The 24329-nt window shown below is 38.4% G+C and overlaps 1 protein-coding gene across 1 annotated transcript in view; it reads right to left on the bottom strand.

The window, feature by feature from the left end:
• DPP10 (dipeptidyl peptidase like 10) overlaps positions 1–24329 on the bottom strand; it is a 542160-nt gene that overhangs the window by 79463 nt on the left and 438368 nt on the right. Inside the window, exons 8-9 of the mRNA XM_087819898.1 lie at positions 12856–12976; positions 2604–2758 (exon numbers count right to left, since the gene is read on the bottom strand). Of these exons, the coding sequence (XP_087676024.1) occupies positions 2604–2758; positions 12856–12976 (276 nt within the window). The remainder of the gene's footprint in view (positions 1–2603; positions 2759–12855; positions 12977–24329) is intronic.

Here is a 24329-nt window from a genome sequence, read left to right as displayed (position 1 = left end):
TTATATACAACATGTATTACATATATATATATACATATACACACACATATATATGTCTATATATGGCAGGTGTGAGGCTTTCTAAGAATACTATTCATATAGGGTGGGGTAAAAATAGACTTACAGTTGCTTGTATGGAAAATAATACAATAAATAATAAATAATACAAGAATAAACTGTGTTTTGTAGACTCACAACTGTACTGTGAAGCTCCTTTTGCCCCACTTTGCACATAGCTACGTTACTGATAGTAAATGGAGCCAACAAAGCTCCGCATGTACTTGTTACCTTGACCAGGAGATATTTTGATTCCAGGCAGGTCTTCTGTGACATGCTAACCTTTGGTAATTTTATAGAGAGGGACAGCATCAATGGATTTATTTCCCTGTTCTTAAATAACTGTGTCTTTCTGAGAAGGACTTGGCCTTTCAGGAGCTCAGTGGGTTTATTTGTGAAAGAAGAGGCAGTTGTGAAGAGGCCCATGAAAGTCTCTCTGAAAACCTAAAGCATATTATTAGCTCACGTGATTTATACAGTTGATAAACATTTGCATTATTTTATGCTTACCGTTGCTATTAAGAAATACTAAATAACTAATAATTAATAACTTACTAAATAATAACAAAGTGTCCAGGTTTGTCAACCCCATATCTTCTGAATTACTGCTGATATATTTAAATTTCCCCAGGTGCATTTACTTGTTCATTTGTTTGCATCAGTCTTGTTAAAATTATGAGACCTAGGAATGTCCACATTCAAGCACCATTGGTCTATAAGTGAGAAGGAAACCTGAAGATGCAGCTATTCATATGGCTCTTAGATGTGAATCCTAAAATCCCCACTTTTTGGGGGGGGAAATGAATTATAAGAAAATCATCCCTTCCCGTGGCTGATTTTATTCTCTTTGTTCTGTGCACACACTGGACAGCTCTGTGTGCCTATCTTACCTATTGACATAAACTTTACACAATATGTCACTAGTTCTTCATTTTGTGTCCAAATGATTAGATGGCCTTTCACTACAATAAATAAATCAAACAGTGTGAGAATTCATAATGCATCTAGAAGGCTTTTCTGTTTTTCTCTGGAAAAAGCAGGAGCAATATCCTGTACAGGCACAAACTGTCAACCATAAAACACGGCTAAATCTATAACTGGAGAAACTGCAAGTATTTTTCTTGGATTACAATAAATATCTCTTAGCGAATATGTTTATTTTGCTGTCAGGTCAAACTGCTATTTTCTTCTGAAGAGTGACTTCCAGTGTATGCCCAGAGGAGACCCCAAAATAATGTTTCAAGATCCTGGGATGCGACTCCTCTCGCTCCCGCTGCCCTCCTTGGGTGGCACTCAGTCATCTAAGGCCACACCCGGCGGAAGGAAGACCGGGTGGGGAGAAAAACGGCACAGATCTCATTGCAGAAACTCTCCTCTGAGTCCTGACTCTCAATATTTAAGCCATTTTTTTCCATGTTGGGAAAACTTCAGTCCGGCAGGTGATAGGAAAATAGGGAAAGTCATACCTTTATTGTAGGTGTAGAATAATATGTGTGATAGGTAATTTGTCTGGTACTTTTCCCAGTTAATGCAATGCACAAATTGAAAAGCATAAAATCTATCGTGCTGGGAAATACAAAATACAGCTCGTTAAAGGAATGCCTTAAAAATGACTTCTAAAAGAAATCAGCAGCTGTGTCTTAGCTAATTAAGAGCTAAAATGTGCAACGTTAAATTTTAAAAGTTTGTTATGAGACATCTTGACTCATAGAGGGCATCACTCATGGGCCTTTTTTTCTTTTCTTACATAAACATGGGGAAAATAGACTTTTAAATAGAGACCTTAAGTAATTAAACATGGTACATACTAGAAAAAACAGCACACTCCCGGTATTTTTGCAACCTGTCCAGTAGCCTCCCTGCCCGCTTGCAAATAGTTTGGTACCTGGGCAGGGTTTCCGTATTTGCCTCACTCAGTCAAACAATTTCACCCTCGCTAAGCCTGGCCGTGGCTCTACCCCAGCATTTCATAAAGCATGTTCCAGAGTTTGCTCTGCCAAAACAGTGCTGGAGTTAATACTAATAAATCCTTTATGCTTAGTCTATTCTTTATTGGTGATTCTTTATGCTTCTGCAGATTCTTTATGCTTAGTCTACTTTTTATAGGAGATTTATAATACACATTAACATATAGTACATTAAGTGCTCTAAGAAATCATCTGAAAGAAGCTAGTTGTGTTTTTTTTCCAACTAAGAATTTCCAACATACTTTACCATAGTGCCTTTCCCCCCTTTATAACACCTGTTGACAACTCACAGAACATACCATTGCCCGGGCCTCAAGTGGGGGGGTGAGGAACGACAAGAATGAGAGCATCAGAGGGAAAGAAACACAGCCAAGTAAACGTCCCTACACCCCAAATCATCTTCCTCTCTTCCTATCCAAGCAGTGTGTACAGACGGCTGCAAGCTCCAAAATGCTATCTGTCCACAAGGGGGGCTTCTTTTTTTCTCCAAAGACAACTTGTTCATGAGCCGAGAAGACTATCAGTGAAATCACTGGTGCAGAGCAAGGGAAAACAAGCTAGCACCAGCACGTTACTTACCTTAGGATACGGGTACTGCTTTCCCTTGGGGTACAGCGCTCCAGTAAACCGAGGAACGACCATGTTAGGCACCAGCGAATCATTGATCATCAGGAAGGCAAGCCTTTCTCCATCTGGTGACCACCAGTGGGCGATGTGAGAATGCAGAAGCTCTTCTAGAATAAATGAGTGTTATTTGAAACCAACTGTAGAGATGTGGGCTCAGTGACCCACAAACATCTGTCCTGGAAATCTCCATTGCATATGTATATTTTTTATACAGTATGTTGTATCAACTTCATGAAGCATCCTCTGAGTTACCCCTTTTATCCCAGGAAAAGCAGATGCAAGGGAAGGAAGGAATGAAGCAGGAAAGTCCGGATCTCATGGCTTGGCAGCAATGTGAACAGAGGCGATGAAAGCACTACCAGAGTGAAAAGAATGAGAAGAGTAAATGAAGACTAAAATGTGGCGTGAAACCTTATTAACGTGGCCGTTCATTCACATACGCATTTAGCCGTATTTCCATTCTCTCACCATTAAACTATTTTAAGTTCTAAGGAAATAGAGAAAGAAATATACTGGCCTTGGCCAGTGTGGCTCAGTTGGTTGGGTGTCATCCCATGCACCAAAGATTGCCAGTTCCATTCCCAGTCAGGGAACATGACTGGGTTGTGGGCTTGATCCCAGTAGGGGGTGTGAATGCAGCTGATGGATGTTTTGCTATCACATAGGTGTTTCTCTCTCTCCCTCTCCCTCTCCCTTCCTCTCTCTCTGAAAATCAATTATATATATATACACATATAATTCATATGTGTGTATATATATATATATATATATACACACATATGAATAAGAAATATACTGGATATCTTTTGTGTGACCCTAGATCCTCTATCTACTTTTCTATACCTGCTTTCTGGCCCAGAAAGTTAACTTATATGAAGTACATCAGGAGGGCCCCCATGCCCTCTAGAGCATGGCCAGTAGTGTTCTTTAGCAAGGGATTGGAAGGAGCATAAAGCCAGAAGGCTTACTCCTTTAGCTCTATCCTGAAATGCCACTTTAGGCTTGCTGTGCGTTTTAAACGACGTCACTACTCCTCAGTGCAGCCACCTCTCCACAATTTTCTGCTTTTCTTGGTTTTCAGTGAGGGGCAAGCTGACATTTAAAACCATCCACCCGTGAGTCGAGGCCCTCCCCGTGGCCGCTCCGTCCCAGGCCTTTCAGGGTTCTCTGCTCGTACCCAGTCTAGTCCCGTTCCCAGGCTAGGCTCCACCCCTTCGTGTTGACATTTTGGTTTCTACTGTTCATGCCTCAAAGTAAAAGCACTTCCCACTGCACCATCTTGTCTTGTACAGAGCATGTGTTCAGCAAAAGAATTTCCAGCCTCCCAGCCCCAGTCATCCTGGTAGCCGGCAGGTTGGTCCTGGGCAGGCTGCACCCTGGGGAGACTCCTTCTGCCTGCTTGGAGGACAAGTCCCCTTCGCAGACAATGCAGCAGTCCCTCAGAGTGTGCGAATGAGCCTGTGAATGCCACAGCTTCCTAGTAAATCAAGCTTAATGGAATGCTGTAATTTCCTAATGAAGGAGGCCCGGTACCCGAGCCAGCCTCCCAGTTTATTAAGCTTAATATCTGATTCCACTTGCTCCCTTTCTTTATTAATACTACCTACCTATGCTAACCTTAAAGCTTGCACAAGGCAACACAAATCGGGGGCTCAAATGCACTTGTTTAAAGTTAAGATAGAGATCTTGGTGGGTAAGTACTGGGACCGTGACAGTTTAAGGGTGTCTGTGTAAACATGGGCAGTATATTTATGCCTTCTGGGCCAGCCTCATAAATAACACGTTTTATAGTGGAATGCAGCTATATGTGTCTAATTTTATGGCTGAAGAGTTTGAACCTCAGAATTCCCACAAGTCTGTCGACAGAGTCAGCCTCTAAAGGCATAAGGTTGGAGTGGAAGAAGAATCCCTCTATGTAGGAGTCTGCATCCTTAGGGAGGTGTTGGAGACCTAGTTGCTTGGGGTATCGGGGCTATCTCTTCTAAAGTGAGAGCAAATGACTTAGAACTGTACTTACACAGAAGTAAAGAGGGACTGAACCCTGGGTTTTGAAGAAAATATGATCCACTTTCGCGTGTGCTGCCTTGTTCCATTTCCCAGGTAAACTGTAAAGCTGCCAGTTCTGGGTAGAGTTGGAGCAAGATGGGGCCATGCAGCATATCGAGGCCGTGGCACAACCTTCCCTAGCACCTTTACTGTGTGACCCAGAAGACGCAAAGGCAATGCAAGCATCCATGACCAACAGATGCTGTGGGGCTTCTGACACTCACCATGCAATGATCAAACTACAGGCAATACAAGCTTCACAGAAAGGCCTGTTTCTCCTGTGCCGATAAATATTCTCTATTTCTAAAGCAGCTCTCTATAGGCCCTGGCGGAAGCAATTAGCCTGGCCGTGGGATAGCAAGTGCTTATGCAACCCAAACTGCCCATCACGAACCAACGGCTCTGATTCACTGACCATAAAACTAGACCCAAACAGCAACAGTCCACTGCAAGCAGAAGTGGGATATATGGGGTTGGACCTGAGCACGTAAGTCAGCTGCTCATGGTATTGCAGCCACTGCTTTATCTCCTCTCCTTTGTCTCACATCTATGCCTCAAGATGGGTTTCTAACACAAGTTGCAGAGGAATAAATGCCGGCCTGGTTAATGGGCAGGTTTGCAGGATATACTTGAACACGCCGGAGATGGACAGGCTCTGCACTACAACCTGAGTCAGGGGTGGCATCACAAGGCTATAGAAGCACAAATCCTCTGAGTTGGCAGACTTCTGAGCAAGATATTTGGTTTTCCACTGTGTGTGGAAGGAGACTTGGCTTGAAGCATGGATCCCTGACTCATGCATAATAACCAGTAAGTGGCTACCTGACCAGGAATATGAGAAGGGTAACATTAGAAAATTAATGAAAAGAAAATTCAAGGGGAAAATAATTGCACAGACTTATCAGAAGGGATAAAAGTGTAAAAACGTGAAGACATAAGTGTTCTGTTTAATGTCCACCAGGGCACATCAGCAGCAGAGGATGCTCTCAATAACCTGAGGGACAGTGTGACTACGAAGTGCACATCACTCTGCCTGGGGCCCCTACCTTACCTGCCAACAATAGTGGTTGTCACTAAACTGCTGCTATGGCCTTATTTCCCAGCAGTTCCAGCTGACTACCTGGTGGCTGACATGGGAACCCTCCATCAGGAAGCGTAGTGTTTTGTCATTACAGACACAGACGCATGTTCTTGGTGTGGATATGGCTTTGCTGCCTGCAGTTCTATCAGCACTGCTATGCATGGACTTACGGAGCAACATCCGTGACTATGATGCGCCTCACAGTGTCACTTCCAAACAAGAACTACTTTATAGCAAAAAGAATGGCAATGGGCTTGGATCCAGGCCATTCACTGTTCTCACAATGCTGCCCATTGGCTATATGTACCTGGCTAGTTAGAATAGTGACACAGCATGCTCCATCTGGGTTTTGGCACTATTTAGTTGACAATGACCTTGTTGTTGGGATGTCATCCTAGAGCATGCAGGTGTCCCTCCTACAGAGCCAGGAAAGCACAGATCTAGGAACTCAGGCGTGGAGTACAGTGTGCTCTTTCACTGTCACATCGCTAACCCACTGAACACATTTTGGTTTTTGTCCTCATGATAATGAGCTTGGTGGTTTTCGAAGTCCTTCTGCCTAAAGGGGAACCATCTCCTACAGAGAATATAGTCATAATTATGTCCCTGTGAATTGGAAGCTGAAATTTCCTCCTGACCATTTTGGGCTCAATCTGACTGGGAAAAATAAACTGACAGAAAAAATAGTCACTGAGCTGGGTCTGATATTAATCACATCTGCCAGGAAGAGATGCGTCTTTACAAGGAGGGCACAGAAAACTATATTTGGAACTCAGCAGATTCACGAATACTGCTTTGTTCAATTCCATCTCATTTTCCAATTTCCATTTCAGATGGATATTGTAGATTCTCATTAAGAAAAAGTGAAGGAACACGATTTGGCAGGGATGAAGTTCTGGTTTCACCCATCAGGTAAATAGCCTGTCTAGTCAAAATTCTGGCAGAAGGTAAAGGAAGAATCAAATAAGTTGATGAAGAGACACATGATTAGCAATTAAGGCCACATGATAAGCTTATTTCTTTTCTTAACTGGAACATTTCCCCCAGAACCTTACATAAAAAGCGAAAGTGTTGGCTATCGTTATAAATCTCAGACAGGTATATATACCTGGACTAATACCACTGTACAATGAAACAGTAGCAGAAGGGACCTTGTGTGCTCCTCTTTTGGGGACGGAAACTTTTTATTTGAATAATAAGATTACTCCCAGGGTTTCTGACTTTTGTTGGGAATGGCCAACCTGAAACCAGACAAATCAAATAAGAGAAGAAAGTTGGGGCATGGTATTTACTATTTGGTTCCTACCCATTGAAATCATGTAGGTGGGCCTGGCTGTGTTTCTCAACCAAAACTCACTGCTTTTATTATTGTGAAAACCACAGGGTTCCCCCTTCTTAGGTTCTGGTGACAGCTGCCTCCCCTTCCCGCTTCAGGTGTTAATGTCTAAACCGTTGTTGGGCACAGGAGGAGGCATATCCCTTGTGTTTCATAAGTGCCCCACTCATAGATAAAACTTCCAACACTATTTGGAATGATTCACACAAGTAACTTACAATGCAGATGAGGAAACCTAAGTCATCTGCATGGGGGAAGAAAGCTAAATGGCAACTGAGTGTAAACTCTAAGTCTTATGAGACTTGATCTTGTTACCCAAAATCAACGCTCAGGGTTTCTAAGAAGCAAAGCGGTTCCGTCCTGGGTGCTGCAATATGTGCACAAGCGCTTCTCAGGAATTAGAATGGCCCAGCTTTGAGGGCATCATTCATTTGAAACCGTATATTGTCTACTCTCATTTATTTGGAGTGACCTATGACTAAACTAGTTCCTCAGAACCATGTTAAAATAGCAGGGGAGCACAAATAAAAGTTATGTGGCTTCCTTCAGGTGCAAAAGCAAGGCTAACTGAAATGAGGAGATGAATAATAGAATCTTTAACATGAATTTTCTTCAGTGTCCTCTTTAATTGCAACTAATAGGGACGTTGCTCATGGATTAAAACTTTCCAGGTTAATTGTATTATTTATAATCAAAGTATTTTTAAAAATTGCATTCCATTCCATTTCAGTGCAGGTTGGACTCTTCCTGATTTAAAAATCTCACTGCCGAGCAGATAGAATTTTCGACACATGTTTTATGTCACAGACACTTCAAAACAGCCTCAACACAAAGGACTCACAGAAAACTAATATACAACCACTGTGTTCTGAAAAGTAAGCTGATTGTATCCATTTGCTGTTTATCACCTTAGACAGATAGGATTCCGCTGCTGATTTTTTTCCCTTTCATTTTCAGAATCTCACTGTCAACTTTCTTGAAAGAACTGCCTATATTCATAGCTTTCTCACTTCCCATTTATACCTCCATCCACTGCAGTCTTGCTTCTGGTGCCAACAATTGACTGATTTCGCTCTTGTCAAGTTCTGGTCGCAAATCCAACGGTAACTTTGGAGTTCTTAGCTTGTTCGCCCCCCAGAGACTCAGCAAGGCCCATTATCCCATCTTTCTCTGCCTTCCGTAGCTGCATTTCTGATGTTTTTTGCTTATCTGTCACAGTCCAGTTTTACTGGAATTTAGTAAGTGCTCAACACATATTTTTTGAATCAGGGAATAAATTTATGTGACTTCCTGTGTCCAAGGGAAGGCAAAATATATGGTGAAAGTAGGCCCTTTGCATTGTTATCAATAAAAAAGTAGCAATCACATTTTGTTGATAAAAATATTGCTTATCCTGTAATTTATTTCTCTCAGTTCTTTAGTCCTGTCATTCTTAAAGCTCAGTGCCAAGATCATTTCCTCCGTGAAGCTTCCTACACCCCCCTATCCTGTCAGACTTAACTCTGCTCATACCTCTGTTCACCTGGCTCCAAAAGAACAGTTTACAGTTTTTGCCCCAATAAGTAGGAAGCACCCGAAACACAGAAACCCCCACTCCTCATTGCTTTGCTCTCAGACAATGCTTGGCAGATACACGTGCACAATAACTGTTGGACTGAACTTCAGAGAAGAGTTCCGTAAAAATATGAGGGATATTTTAATATGCTTAAGTATAAGTCACTTGAGCATTTTAGTTCCATTATTTTATATGCTTAAACAATTGAAAGTGACAGTCATTTTTTGTTTTTATCTAATAGATTCAATACTATGGAAAAGCTTAAAGTCGTAAACTTGGCAACTGTGAATTTTACATTTTTTTAAAAAAACAAAACATTCATCTGACACTTTATGTAGTTAAGTTACCATGTTAAATACACTAACTTATATGAATAACATTAGATGTGCTTTGTGTGAATTTTATTAAAAATGATGTTTCATTTTGAGCATAATGCATTTTTCTTCTGAACTTCATCAGTTCTTTAAAATACATTCTATTTTATTTGTTTTACTTCCCTTAAGAATTGAATAATACCAGAAATAAAGAAGGAGGCTTTAAATGGCACTTTTAAAGGCTTGACATTAGTGACTGTGGTGGGGACAGTACCCGCACTTACATATTGGACTGGTCCTAAGAAGACTAAGCCGTGCCCTTAAAATCTGCCAAACAAACATTTTATTATCTTTTATGTGATTCCTTATCTAATCTTTTTATGACATTTAGGAGGCAAATTTCAATTAAAAAAGCAAGTGGAGCTGTTTTATATTACTCCTTGAGTCTCCCACACCTACTAATTCAGATTGTAATTGATTTCTGTAAAGTAATAAAAGGGAAATCTCCACACTAGATTATCACAGCCAGACTGTTGAAAATCATACGCATTCCTGGTAGAAATCACTGTGTTTTGGGAAGGATTTTTAAGGGAAAAGAGAAGCTGTGGATTCTGGGTGTTCTTGGCACACTGGACAAGCAAAGCGATTGTGGGAAGTTAAGGTACACGTGGGACCCTGGAAGCATAGGTTAGGATAAGGGATAAAATGTTGAGGGAAAATCAATGACATGAGTATGAGGTCCTAAAAAATATGCTTAAATCCCTCTTCCAAACCTTAACATGGATTCCCTTGGTAGGGTCCCTTCTCTTGGAACTAAAGCAGACTTAAGTCCACGAACAGTGGGGTTCAGAGTCCATGGCTGGGGAGAGACCAGTGAGATCTAACAGCTTAGTTGCATAATGTATGCTGTCCTTAAGGAAACAATGAAGGGCAGTGCACTGTGACAGGTGGGGCTGGCTAGGACTCCGCTCTGGCTTTGAAGACACATATTCAAGTGCCAGCTCTACCTCTCATGAGCTCTGAGGCCATGTCCCAAGTCGCTTTTCCTCCCCAAATCTTGGTTTCTTCAGTAAGTGACTAGATGTACTAGCATCACAAGGATTAAATCACACATCACAAATGGAGTTGCCTAGTGTACCTGGAACATAAGAGCCCAAAGGATTGAGCTTAATTTGAATGGCAAAAACTATCATTTTTCCATTTCTCCTTTGGAATGTGTCAGACCTACAACGTCATCACAGAAGTTTTTGCTACTTATTTGTCCTGCCTATCCCCTAGCACACTGTTCACTCATAGCCCAAATATATAGATTTTTAGTTTCTAATTAAAAAAACCCTTACAATTTGTTAGTTAATGATCTTTAACTTCTCTCCTTACAATTTTCTTAAAAATGTAAAACCATAAACTATCTGAAGACATCCCTAAAAAACAGAGGCCCAAGTCATCTTGATCACTGGTCAAGTCAGCACGGTTTACATCGAGCATACCCCTGGTTGACTAAAAGCTCTTTGATGTTGAGGATCACAACTTGCCAAGTGATGCATCATAGCAGCTCACTGTGAAGCACCAATGTTCCCACTAAACTATTTCTCTCCTCCTGATGTCCATACTTTTTATGAATCCCTGCTCACTGTGTCTGTCACCACTCTTTACTAGTGACACAAACCAGAAGCAAAGACCCATCCTTGTCTTCCATCTGCCCCATCCACTTAACCACAAAGATCCAGCTACTTTACTGCCTCATGAATGTGAGAATCCCCCCCCCCCCTTCTTCCTGCTTTAACCAGAGTCCTATCCTTCATTATCTCTGGAGAGAATGTAGAAAACGCCTTATAGCCCCTCACTAGTTCTTTCCGCCGTTCAATCCCAGCTTCACGATGCAGCCAAATGATCTATTTATATGAAACTAATCTTGACACTCCTTTACTTGTAAAGCTCTATTAGTTTCCCCATTTTCTAGCAGAAAATAATTGAAATCCCAGATTATTTTTAGGGGCACTATCCCTTGGTTCTTGCTGCCTTCCCTTTTCTCAAATTTCATGCCTCAATAATAACAAGGAGGCTTTAGTCCCTCAGCACTCACTCTGCGATTTCACCCCACAGGGCCTTTGCGAGCCTGAACTCTTGCTCGGGTTCCCCTTCCTAGTTCCTTCTTATGGTTCCTCTTCATCTTTCAGGCTCACCTCAGGGAGCTTCTCCTTCAGGAGATATTTGCAAATCCCTAGACTGACCTAACTCTCCCTCCATGTTCTTTGCAGAATCTTGGTATCACTGTGACTTGACAGCTTACCACCTTGCACTGATCCGGTGTCCTCACCTGTCAGGGCCTCACATAGCCCAACAATAGTTCAAAGATCAAGGGCATGTCTTATCCAGCTCCTCTGGGCCCGAGATGGTTAGCTCTGGCTACCTAGTTTACCAGAACTACCCAGGTTCATATTTGTTCTTCACCTGTTTCTTCAATTCGCTGGGCCACCCTGGGCCCTTCAAATAATTTATCTTTTTGAAACAAGAAAAGCAAAATTAGCTTCTGACTCTCTTAACCAAAGAACCCTACTTATTATTTTGGTATTTCAATTTTTCAAATTTCAAAGCATAAGTTATGACTATTTCCACAGCAGCTACCACTATTCCTTGAGATAAACTCTGGCCTCTCAAAGCTTTGATTATTTGATGCTGGCATATACACAAAAAATATTTTATATATATCAATATACATTCAAACATACACTATATATATCAAGGGAACATGATTCGACTTTGAGTGGTGGCCACATAGTGCAATATACAGATCCCGTATCATAGAAATGTAAACTTGAAACCTATGGGATCCTATTAACCAATGTCACTCCAATAAATGCATTAAAAATAAATAAATAGACACCCAGGGCTACAACATTTCTTTGTTGATAAAATAGCTCCACCCAGCAAAATCTGTCTCTTAATCTCACAGTACTTTGTTTTGTTCCCGGATGTATCTCAGACCCAGACAAGTGCTTGGGACATAGCAGGCCTGTAATAATATGTGCTGGATGAGAGACGGGGTGAAGAAATAAATGAGCTGAGTAATTTACTTTTCTTTAGAGAATTAAATCCATTGACTCTGAGGTGGAGAGATTGCTTTTGCCAATGTTGTTCCAGAAAATGTACTTTCTGGGGGATACTTAGCTTTATAATTTCTAGTGAAATAAACTAATTTAGTTTAAAGTTTGACATATTTGCCGCAATCGGTTGCAGAGTCCGAAACCTAGGTATTAAACTCGAGCTCTGAGTCTTCCCCAGGAAACAGGTGCCTCTAGCTCAGCTGACAATTGGTATGTAAGAAAACTGGACAGAGGTTTTCCTCTCCTGGTGTTTTCATATTCTCAGTTATTATTAAAAAGTAATTCAATAGATATTGCAAATAACTCTTTAAGCAGGTTTTATTTTCCTCCACATGCAATGGTTTCTAAAATATGACAGAATGTTCTTAATAAGAATGACTAAAACCAAATGGCTTTTTTGAGCAGTAAAGTTTTTTGTTTTTTCTTTTCCTAGAGAGTCAGAAAAATTCAACATCTAATTCCTGAGTGCTATAAGGTGATCACTCACTTTCATGAGTTACGCCTTACCAAAAATAAAATCTGTGTATCTATCTGGCCTCAACAAAATGTATATATACCAAATGTGGAATCACACAAGTAGATATAAATCACAACCGGTCACAATATGAGCACATGCAAAGATATGAGAGCATGAAGGCAATTTTGAGAGGAAATGAGGAGAAGAAATGGTGCTGAAAGTATTGCTCTGGAACGAGCAGATTTGTCTGAGAGATATTGTATTCAACTATGTCATTTGTGTTCTTTGGAAATGAAATCTATCCAACTCACCTTCATATAACCAGTCAGCAATCCCATTAAAAATAATCCCTTCTTTCCCAGAAGATGTCAGGCGCAATGAACTGCTCTTTATGTCAGGTTGATAGTAGATATTATTTTCAAAGATATAAATCTGGATCAGAAAACATGTAAAACAAACCAAAAACCCAACATATTAGGAGACTTTTTAAAAACTTTCTTATTATAGAACAATAGCTGAAGAGCCAAGTGTTTTATTTGTCTGTTTTCAATTTGCCTTTATTTAATGCATATATTTGTATTGCTTTTAATTATGAATAGCTGTCTCTTTCCCTATCATATCATTATCAAATTGTCATTTAGAAATCACATGACTCTCAGCATTGAAACTTTTAAATCCATATTTTCAACAAGTTTTCATCTTTAATAATCTCTTTCTTTTACCTTAAAATTGGCTTGGGTTTGAGATAATATTTTGCATACTTAAGGGACTGAAGACTATACTAGATATCATTTTAGTAAATCAAATGAGCTGATTGAAAGGCTTCAATTTTGGGTCTTTACTTTTATAAAAGTGTTAAAAATGCATTTCATAAGCTTTATAGAATCTCTCTGATTTTATTGAACTTGATACATAGATCCACTGACAAAAGCAAATGAAGTTAAAATTCCTTTCAACTGTTAAGTGAACCCACCTCACTGTGCCCCAATCTCTCTGGCAATTCTTTCCCAAATAGCAGAGCAGTGATAATGACCTGTGCCTTAGGGTTCAAGAAAAAATTTTAATTTGAACACATCACAGAGTCTTCCAAAATAATAACAACAGCTCCAATAATATCAACAATAAATAATATCGACAAAATATCAACAAAATAATATCAACAACAACAGTATAAATTATTTATAACCCACTCTAAAATATTTTTAACAATAAACATGTCAAACTGCTAGCCGATGTGATAATTTAGCCTCCACAGAACCATGTTTCATCCACATGTTGGAGAAATAGAACACTGTCCACTGCAAGGCAAATTGTTATTTTGATTGAAAATTCTACTAAGAAGGTGGAAGCTGGCCTAGCGTCCAAGTGTCCCAGCACGCTATAGGGTCATTACACAAAAGCAAATACAGCAAACCTGAGAACTCCTGAAATAACAGTTTGATTAATTATGAGGTCCTAGGTTTCTAATCTCAGTGTGCAGAGTGATGAAAGCAGTGTTTATATCCAGAAATTTTCACTGATATTCTGTTTTGATTCTGGTGAGTTGGCAAGCATTTAACAGTTGGAGTGTTTAATTAATCACTCCACCCCTACCTGATATTTATATTACAGGTAGGAATGCTAATAGAATAAAAATAATTTGGCAGGGGGGAAGAAAGAAATACACAGCAGTGTGTTTAAAAGTGTGGGCTTTATAATCAGACAGCCAAGGTTTAAAACCTCAGTGACTTGGGCACTGTTTTAAGCTTTCTAAACCTTAGTTCTCTTCTTTAATAAATGTGTATGTCTCACTCCTACCTTGGATATCTGCTGTGAAGAATAAATGAGATGATGGATATAGAACACATAGCACATGTGGCTACTACGAGAAACAAGGCTGACCTCACAGAGGATAATCTGGCTCAAAACCCTGAGCTTTTTGAAAAGTATAAACTCTAAATCAAAACAAAATCTCTATGGCTTCATCCAGTGTGTAAATTTTCCCAAACTATTGGCCAGTTCTAGATATTATGTTGATGTGAAAATTATCTGTTATGAGTAGTAGTAGAACAGTAGCAGCAGTAGTGACAGTGCCAGGCAGGGAAGGAGGAGAGGTATTGACAAATAATACTCGGTGTCCCTCAAAATGTATAAGCACTTTGAATGATTATCAAGTCAGTGTTTATTAACATACAGTTCATTTTCAAAATTTAAAAGAATCTACAAAATGAATAATTTTTCTGTCAATCCCTCTTTTCAAACTGATGACCATTCTGGTCCAGACACTGCTGATAACATGAAGCAGTGGAATCACAAACATCAAGAATCATTTCTCTCGGTATTTGTGCGCCCTCAATACATCAACTGTTGTGGTTTTGTGGTGTAAACTTTATCTTTCATGTATCCCCATAAAAAAAGCCTAGAGGCACTTTAGGATAAATTTTCTTTATTCAAAGCTTAGTCTAGCTTCACCCATTATTTCAAATCAGTTAAACTTGAAAAGGAGTGAAAATTAAATGAGTTATCAGCTGTTAAAGTGTATGTACATTTTTGGAGGACACCCTATATTTACTGCTTTTGCTTCATTTAAGAAGTTTTCAAGTAATAATAGAAAATAGTAAATAAGCTTATTATTGAATATCTATAGGTCAATCTTAGGCAAAAGTTTAAGGACTGTCTCTCAGGTTCTTAAAATTTTATGGAAGTTAATTTTAGTGACTTTCACAGTCCCTCATAAAAAAACCAAAAAACACACAAACAAAACCAACTTTATTTTAGCCACCTAAAGCTTAAGTTTTACATCTTTTGTATACTACTTCCACTTGCCTCTCACAAGCAATGTATGAAACAGTCACCCAAAGTCTTCCTGACTTAGAGGGAACCCCTCTTTGGATCTGAACCTTCCGATTAGGACTTGGGAGTAATGACAGTTCAGATCATCCGCACCCAGGCTACTTAAGCACACTTGACTATTATTAGGAGTAGGAGTGACAACTGAAAGGAACATTGTTCCAAATCCTCTGCTTTCTGAAGGGAACAGGCTCTAAGTCAAAATAATTAATAAAACCTCCACGATTTCATCAGATGTATAAATTATCCAAAATCACTGACCAGTAATTACATTTATATTTGAGAACAGATTGGATGATTTTCAGAATCAATAAGAAACTGACATCTGCTTCAATGCAAAAGAACAAGCACTAGGGAATCAGAATTTTAATGCCACTTGCTCAAAGCTGCAATACCACAGATTGTCCAAAAGATCATTTTTCCATGGACCAAAATTACTTGCTGCCTTCAAGAAAATGTACATTTATAATCTCCTAACCCCCTTTCAATTACCAAGGTATTTCCATGAATCATATAGTTTCAGATAATAATCACAAACTCTGAGCGCTACCTTAACAATATGAGAGCTGCAAACATTTTCAGGTAGGAGGTGGGCACTCTGATGAAATTAAACTGGATCCAAATGGCAATCATCAAGGGCTGTAGCTAGTTTTCAATCACATTGAAAATATGACAAACATTAATGTCATTTATCCTAATGTTACTGATTAAACTGTCATAATATTTTTGATACCATTAATCAATTCTTTCAGTGAGCCACCTGAATAGTGTAACAAATAGAAATGGGTAGCTGTGTGACCATTTAACTCTTAAATCTACAGAGCAACCCAACTACCCAGTTTTTCAAAATTAAGGATGTTAATACATTTACAAAATAATTCAAAATCGGTCAAGTCACCACTAAGGGCAGAGGAAGCAACTGAAATACTACATGCTGAAACATGACAAGTTGAGAAATATGTAAGAAATGTTCCAAGAAATCATTCTAATAAATGTGTTAGTCAACATTGCTAATTACCAAGTGACTGGACACCATATGTGTCACTGTTGTGCAGAATTTTTTCAGAGCTGATTTTCAGTTTTCTGCCACAACCACCAGCAATGCTTCAGATGGTGGTAAATAGGCATGGAGCAAACTCTCTCCCTACCCCCAACCAACTTGTGATGGATATACAGCAAGACATGAGCACTTGATGTTAAAGCTCGTTAAGATTTTTAGATTTTTAGAGTAATCACAGTGTAAATTAGCTTACTGTGACTGAGCCAACCAGAGACAATACCTGATATAAACACAGCAGATTCTTCCAAACTTTTAGCCAGCTTATAAGACAACAAACAAACAAAAAACAGCAAAATAAAAAAATATGTAATTGAATATTGGATCTATTTTAACTGAAATATTACTGAAACACTATTCCACCTTCACTGATTTAAGGGATTTTCATGATAATTTTCCTTTAGAAAACTGTGAATTATTTAAAATCCCCATGGATTGTAACGATGTAAGAGAATCTATAAAGTTACAGTCAAGTTCAGATAGTATTTGGATTGCCCTCTACTGTGACTTGTTTTCTGAGAAAAAATTATAATGAAGAAACCATCTCAGATAACATGTCACTGGCAGAGATGTGGTGAAAAGGGTGCTTTCCTATGTTGATAGTGAAAATACAAAGTGTTATGGCTACATGGGAAAGCAATACAGCAGTTGAAAACAAAACATATTTCATCTCATCAGCAATCCCAAACTTGGGACCTTGTCTTACAGGAAAATAAAAGCACCGATATGTAGAGAATGATGAATAGTGTGATATTTATTTCAGCAGTGTTTACGATGGCCAAAAAGAGAGGTCAAGGTGAAAACCCACTAAAATGAATGCCTGGATGGATTATGACCCATTCACATTATGTTATAACATTCAGGCTTTGAAGAGAATAAATTAATGCCTCATCAGCTGACTTGGAGAAGTTTCACTGAGATATTGTCAAGTGACAAAAGACACAAAATGAAAAAAATGATTTCAACATGAACCCACTTTTGTGCACCAGACAATGACAATACTAATAAAAACTTAGATAAGCAGGAGTCTCACCAACAGATATATATTGGGTATTGTGTATTGGAACTCAACTCCATGCCTGCCCTCTACAATCTTTTATCACCATAGGTCCTTAGAAGCCAGAAATATACATTTCCAAGACTCCCTTGAAAACTAGTATTCTCATCTTCTTTGCTAGATAGGTTCTAGTCTGCAAAAAGAAAAGGGTTGCTAATAAGGAACAGAAAGACATTTGCCTCTGGCAGTGGCTCTAGTACAGCAGCTTCAGTGTTAGTGGCTCATTGGCAGTTTATAAATAGACATAAAAATATAAAGGAGTTACAGTAATATATGTAATATCATGAAGAAATTATAACTATGGAAAAGTATATGCTTGCCTTTTAATATCAGTATGTGTTGGAAAGTAGAAGTCCAATGAGAGACAGAAGTGAAAAACATGTAGTCAAACAGAAAAGACTGGAAAACATACATTAAGTATAAAATATGCTAAAAAGAGTTGATCACATTCACACTTACATGGAAATTATACAAGTTAGTATATTTATAAATACAGTAACCACATTCATTTTAGTGGTAATAAAAATGATGGTAGTTCTACAGAAATTAGTCTGGCATGTGGGTACATGAACAGGTGTTTAGTTTTATTTAATTTGAAACAAATGACAGTAAGATTGTTTTGTAACTTAGAGCAGGGCTTTTCAACCTGGACACTGTTAACACTCAGTTGGACATTTCATTGTTGGAAGGACTGCCCTCACATTGAGAGTGAGTAGCAGGATCCTTCGCTTCTACATACTTGAAGTTGGTAGCAGCCCCTTCCCTCAGTGTGACAACCAAAAATGTCTCCAGACATTACCTAATGTCCCCTGGAGGAGGGAGAGGCGACATCACCCCCAGTTAAGAATACTAATTTTGAAGTAAATAAGTATTTTTTTTACTTTGAAAAAATTATGTATAGTTGGTATACAATATTTTGCCCTGCCCTTATAGACTTTTAACCTTCAGATAACCATCTCTTTGGCTCTTTTTGGATCATCAACCATACTCCAATCTCATCATACACTCTGTTCCAAAACAGGCTCCAAAATTTGTATGGAACCTTTGCCTTTTAATTTACCAAGAAAATATTTTAATTTCTAATCATGACAGCTTATCAATTTATTAATGAATTTAAATTAAAGTAAACTAAATATTTGTTATAAAATTAATTTAATGTAATGTTATTTTGGAAATAAATGACACAAGGGAAGATTTTCAGTGACTGAGAGTCATTATTAGGGACAGATGTTATCGTGTTTCAATAAAGACTTTCATTATATGAACAGTATTAAAACATAAATATGCATATCATTGTTTTTTATCAAGAGAGTGTAAGAATAAGCCATCATACACATAGATGTTGCAAGACATTTAAAAAATTTTAATAAGTAAAAAAATAGTTAAGCCATATTCCATTAATGGACCTGGTTCCAGTGAAGTAAAATTTTCCCCTTTCAGCAATATGCTACATTTCAGTCTAAAAAACATTTTCAACAACTTTTAAAAACATTTAAGTATAAACTTATAAATAAAAAGCCCTTATTTTGATTAATAGCAATTAGATTATTTTGGTAACAGGAAAAAATATAAGTAGACAAAAATGTCAGAGTATTTTGGTTTTACAAATAGAATAGCTAAAATGAAGATGAAAGCCAATAATAAGTGCTGACAAAGAGCTAAAGCAATTGAAACTTTCATGTACTTCTGGTGGGAGAGTAAATTGGTACAATGACTTTGTACATCTCTGTAACACTTTTTACAAAAGCAGAACATACATTTTATATATATATGACTCAGCAACTCCATCTAAGATATAGATGCCTCTCAATTGATGAAGGGGTTATGTACAGAAAAACCCATCATAAGTCGAAAATACCATAAGTCAAAATGCACTTAATACACCTAACTTACTGAACAGCATAGCTTAGCCCAGCCTACCTTCAATGTGCTCAGAACACAATATCCAGAAATCACTACTAATCCAGTACACTGTAGAGTATTGGATGTTTACCCTCATGCTCACATACTTGACTGGGAGCTTTGGTTTGTTGCTGCCATCATCAAGAGAGAGTATTTTAACCAGGAAAAGATCAAAATTCAAAATATAGTTTCTAGTAAATGAGAATCTCTTTTGCACCATTGTAAAATTGAAAATTTGTAAATCAAGCCATCGTATGTCAGGGACTGTCTGTATATACTAACACAAATGTATATGAATATACAGGATGTCCCCCCAAAATGTATACACACACTTTGAATACTTACAAAGGCAGTGTTTATTAAAATACATTTCATTTTCAAAATTTATCTATCAGCTGTTAAAGTGTACATACATTTTTGGGACACTCTGTGTATCCAGATGGATAACATATCAGTATATACCTAACACACACACACACACACACACACACACACACATACACACACACACACACATACACACACACACACACATATATATACATAAACATACATATGTGTGTGTGTGTATATACACACACACATATATATATATATATATATATATATATATAATTTCAAAGGTCACATATAAAAATGCTCATAGCAGTGCTGTGTATAATAGTCAGTTAAGATGTTACAAGTCAGGATAATGATTACCCTTGGAAAGGAGTAGTGACTAGTAAAGGGCAGAGCAAGGCCTTCTGGGATATGAACAATGTTCTGTTTCTACTCTGGGCATTATGTAGATGGGAGGGTTCACAAGGATTAGCTCTGCATATTTGCGGCATGTATGTTAAACTTAAAAGAAAAATGTTATGCAGAAATTTTATTAACAATCATAATTCATTTAAAATATCACCGCAAAGACTATGGATATATTGCTGAATGCCACAGTGCCTCATTCAACATTATAAAAATTCTGTTTCCTTAATTTACCAGTATGCAATAAAATCTGAATGTCCATTTATATAATTCAAAGTAAAGCTATGAACACAAGTTAAATAGTTTGATTACCTCTGACATTTTGACTTTGAATAAATCTCTCTGTAGGTTATTGAGTACTGCTTTCATTTCTCTGCAGGATCATCACTGGGATATAGAACAACTCATTCAAATCATTCATGTCACCTTTGCACCAGCACCTGACATTCTGGAGACATAATCACTATCAGAGGACTCTCATCCCTTGACATTTGCAATTATTCATATCAAGGAAGCCCTTTCAAAGAGTTCTTATTTCTTAAAACCGTTACAGAACATTACGCATTTTCAAAGAAGTGAAATATAACCCTTTGTCTTAAAGTCATAAATATGTAAGTCACTTCTCAGTTCCAAAGCCCTCTTATCCATACTTCAATTTCTGGAGGAAAATGGATACCAGGTAAAAGTTAGCAAAGAAAGAACTGAAGACCAACTCCAATCAATGAAGTTAACAGCAGACTCTTGGCAACATCAGTACATAAATCTCATTTAGAATAAGAGAAGATTTTATGATAAATAGATCATCTTAATAATTGAAAAAATAATAAAAATATTTATTGGCCCCAAGTATTCAACTGGGATTCACAGAAGAGAATCATTAACATTATTATCTCATTAAAAAATATTCTTATGAGCTGATGTATATGTATCAAAATGGATCCCTTTCTTCCTCTACTCCACTTTCTTTCATTTTTCCTTTATCACCCCATTATATTGCCTTATTTCATTTCTTATAGTCCTCCATCAAAAAGTGAATATGTATCTGTCATCTTTTATATGCTAGGCACTGTGCTCAGCCTGAGTTATACAAAGACAAAACCTTACAATCTAATGAGATTTCTAATGCAAGCACCTACAAATCACTGTCAGTGTAGCAGGTAAAGAAAAATAAAACCAATGTATGAGAACTTTAATTTAGGGTAAAATGTTACTGCCTAATATGTGTTATGGCAGAAGAACTTGAAAAATAAAAATGAAAAAAAATGTAGAAAAATGGAATTTCTATCACAGAGACATGGAACCGAACTCTGTCAGTGCTCTTTGAAAAACTGGGCAAAACACTTGTTAACCTCTCTGATATGTAGTATACTCACTTAGAAAGTGGTGGTACTAGCACTCTGGGTGGTCTACAGGGTTGAAGAAACCAAAATCAGGTTATGGATGCTGACCAATGTACCTGTACATAGACGGTCAAGATTAAAAAAATAATAGTTGAAGCTAGAGATTGGCCATTAAAGATATGATCATAATTTGAAGAGAATCAAACATTCTTATCAAGTTATCTTAAAAAGTTAAGCATCTGAAGATGGCAGGTTAATGACTTTATCCCCTTTTACTCCATATCAGTAACGTAGTGTACACATTTCCCCTTATTTGACCATTCAGTTCTGATTTCCCTTCTTATTTTGGAGGATTCTTCCATTAGGTGAGTATTGGGGGAAAGCAGTGCCTAGTTCCCAATCATAAAGACAAAAATCCAGATAAAACATCCCAAGGTGATGACCCCACCTTGACTCTGATTCTTGCAGGAATAAATTATAGCTGAGAAATTATGCACAAGAGCATCAGTGAAACCTCAAGGGTCCAGCAAGGGTGAGGTGAAATGCCCACTGAAGTAGTTGTCACATGCAGCATCTTCATTAATTTTACTCAATACATTCCTGTGTTCAACAATGCCTAGCTCCTCGTGGCTCCTGCTTGTTTTCTAGTCCTGGAGTTCCAACCTTCTCATTGATTCTGAAAACCTTCAGAAATCTTCTTAATGGATTCACTTCCTCCTGAAATAAACCTAAGCCAATTATCTTGCTTTGTTCTCGAAATCTTACTTGCCAGGTGGCATGCAACAGTTTAACCTTCAAACCCTCATAGGTAAGGAAATCCTTCACTGATATTTATATTGGGAGCAAACTGAGTTAACTCTTCTCTCTCATCCATCCAAGGATTAGCATAAAGCATGATGTATATATGCATTTTAGCCTCTGATGTTAAAGCAATTTGGTTTTATATTTGTATTGTAACTCTTTTTATTTCATTTCAAATGGAGAAAATTTTAAAAGAGATTCCATAGATGAATCTCTTTTAAAAGAGAGTTGAGGGAGATGGGAAGAAATTATCATATGCTTATCAATGAGTCTGTGCCTAATGCTTTCCAGTTTATAGGCATGCTGATAAGAAAACAAATTGAAAAATGCAGACGGTGGAACCAGGCTTGGCTATCTCCCATACACATTTTTCCCACAGCTCGCCTCTTTATTCTACTTCATGCAATTTCAAGGAGTCCGTGGCCACAAATGAAGAAATATAGGTATTTTTGTTTATTTTTCTGTTTGTAATGTAGAATCATATGAACACCTTTTACTACATCTTCCAAAAATATTGGATATCAGTAAAATAACCATAGGAATGAGGACTTAGTAATGAAACATCTATGTGTCTGAATTAATTTGTTTATTCTAGTTAATGTTCTTATGAACTTAAATTTAAATGAAGCAATGATGAACTGAGAATAAGAATTATCTAAATTCAAGCATAACTTGGAATCTAGAAGAAAAAAACACTTGAAATATGTCCTTACTATTTTCCCCCCTAAGAGGCTCTTGAGAGGTGGTGATTCCTTGTGCTTCAGTAATCTGACTGCTACAATAGGGTGTAATTAAACCCTCCCTATGAGTATGTGTAGCTACAACACAATCTTCCCTAATAACAGTTTACTTTGTGAATGAAAACATGTAAGAGCAATTTAAAAGGGTAATTTCTGATTCTTAGAAATTCATGATTGGTATTGGCCATAGATTATTACTCACTGTTCTCTCTCCCTTCTTTCTCCTCACTTGTTTATGTCTAAAAAATGACAAATCAAAATCTTCCTCTCAGTGCTTTGACTGTAACATTACCCAATTAAAGAATTATTCTATTACTCATCATTGCATAAAGAATAAAGGCTAGGGGGATTTCATGATGGTGGCAGAGTAGGTAGAAGGTAAACTCACCTCCTCCCAGGACCAAACTGGAATTAAAACTAAATTAAAGAACAATCAACCTGAATAACCAACTGAAGAGTGGCTGAAGAGGAGTATTATAATCAAGAACTTACAGAAGAAGCCATACTGAGACTGGTAGGAAGGGCAGAGACGCAAAAACGGCTAATCCCACTCCCACAGGCAGTAGCTGAGGTTCCAGGGGGTATATTTCAGCTGTAGGGGGTTCCCCTTGAGAAAGGTGGGGCCTAAACTCCATGCTGGGATCCCTAGCCCAGAGCACCAGAGCCAGGAAGAGGTGCTCACATAACATCTGGCTGTGAAAAGCAGCGGGTTTCTGTTTGCCAGGGAGAGATGGAGGCTACTGGAGATGCATGCACACTCCTAAAGGGCTAATGCACGAAATTTCATTCACAGCCACACACTCTGGATTCTGGTGGAGGAAGGGTGAGGAGGACTCGAGTCACTTAAGGAGAGTCTGGTGTTTCCAGCTCTGGGGAGGGAAGTGGGGGTACACCTCCAGAATCCATGTGTTGAGTCATTCTCTCCTACCTCAGACACCACCTTTCTGCAGTGGAGCACTCCTCTCTGAGTGGCATCAGTCTGAGGGAAAGCAATTGCCTCTTTTCCCACCTCACAGAGCTTAGTCCCTGCTGAAAAATCAGCAGCTGGAGTAAGGGTGTAGAGGTCTGGGCAGACTCAGAGGGTATCAATGATTGAGTTGTCTAGCTTTGGGGCAGGGCCATTCCCCCCACTTTCCCATGAAATGGCCTGGTGCTTCCCTTCATGGGAGATCCGATATAATCCTCCTCCTGGCTTCCAGCAAATCTACTTTCTGGTCTCTGGTGGTTCCACAAACTTGACCCCTAGTGGCTCCTCCCTGCTGAGGTCAAGCCAAAATCCAGGACAGACTGAGTCTTGTGGCTCTGGGGCAGATCC

Source organism: Miniopterus natalensis, chromosome 8 (assembly GCF_054644295.1).
Source record: "Miniopterus natalensis isolate mMinNat1 chromosome 8, mMinNat1.hap1, whole genome shotgun sequence".
Classification (NCBI taxonomy): domain Eukaryota; kingdom Metazoa; phylum Chordata; class Mammalia; order Chiroptera; family Miniopteridae; genus Miniopterus; species Miniopterus natalensis.
Note: the sequence above shows the minus strand (reverse complement) of the source record. Positions and strands in the feature narration are given on the sequence as shown.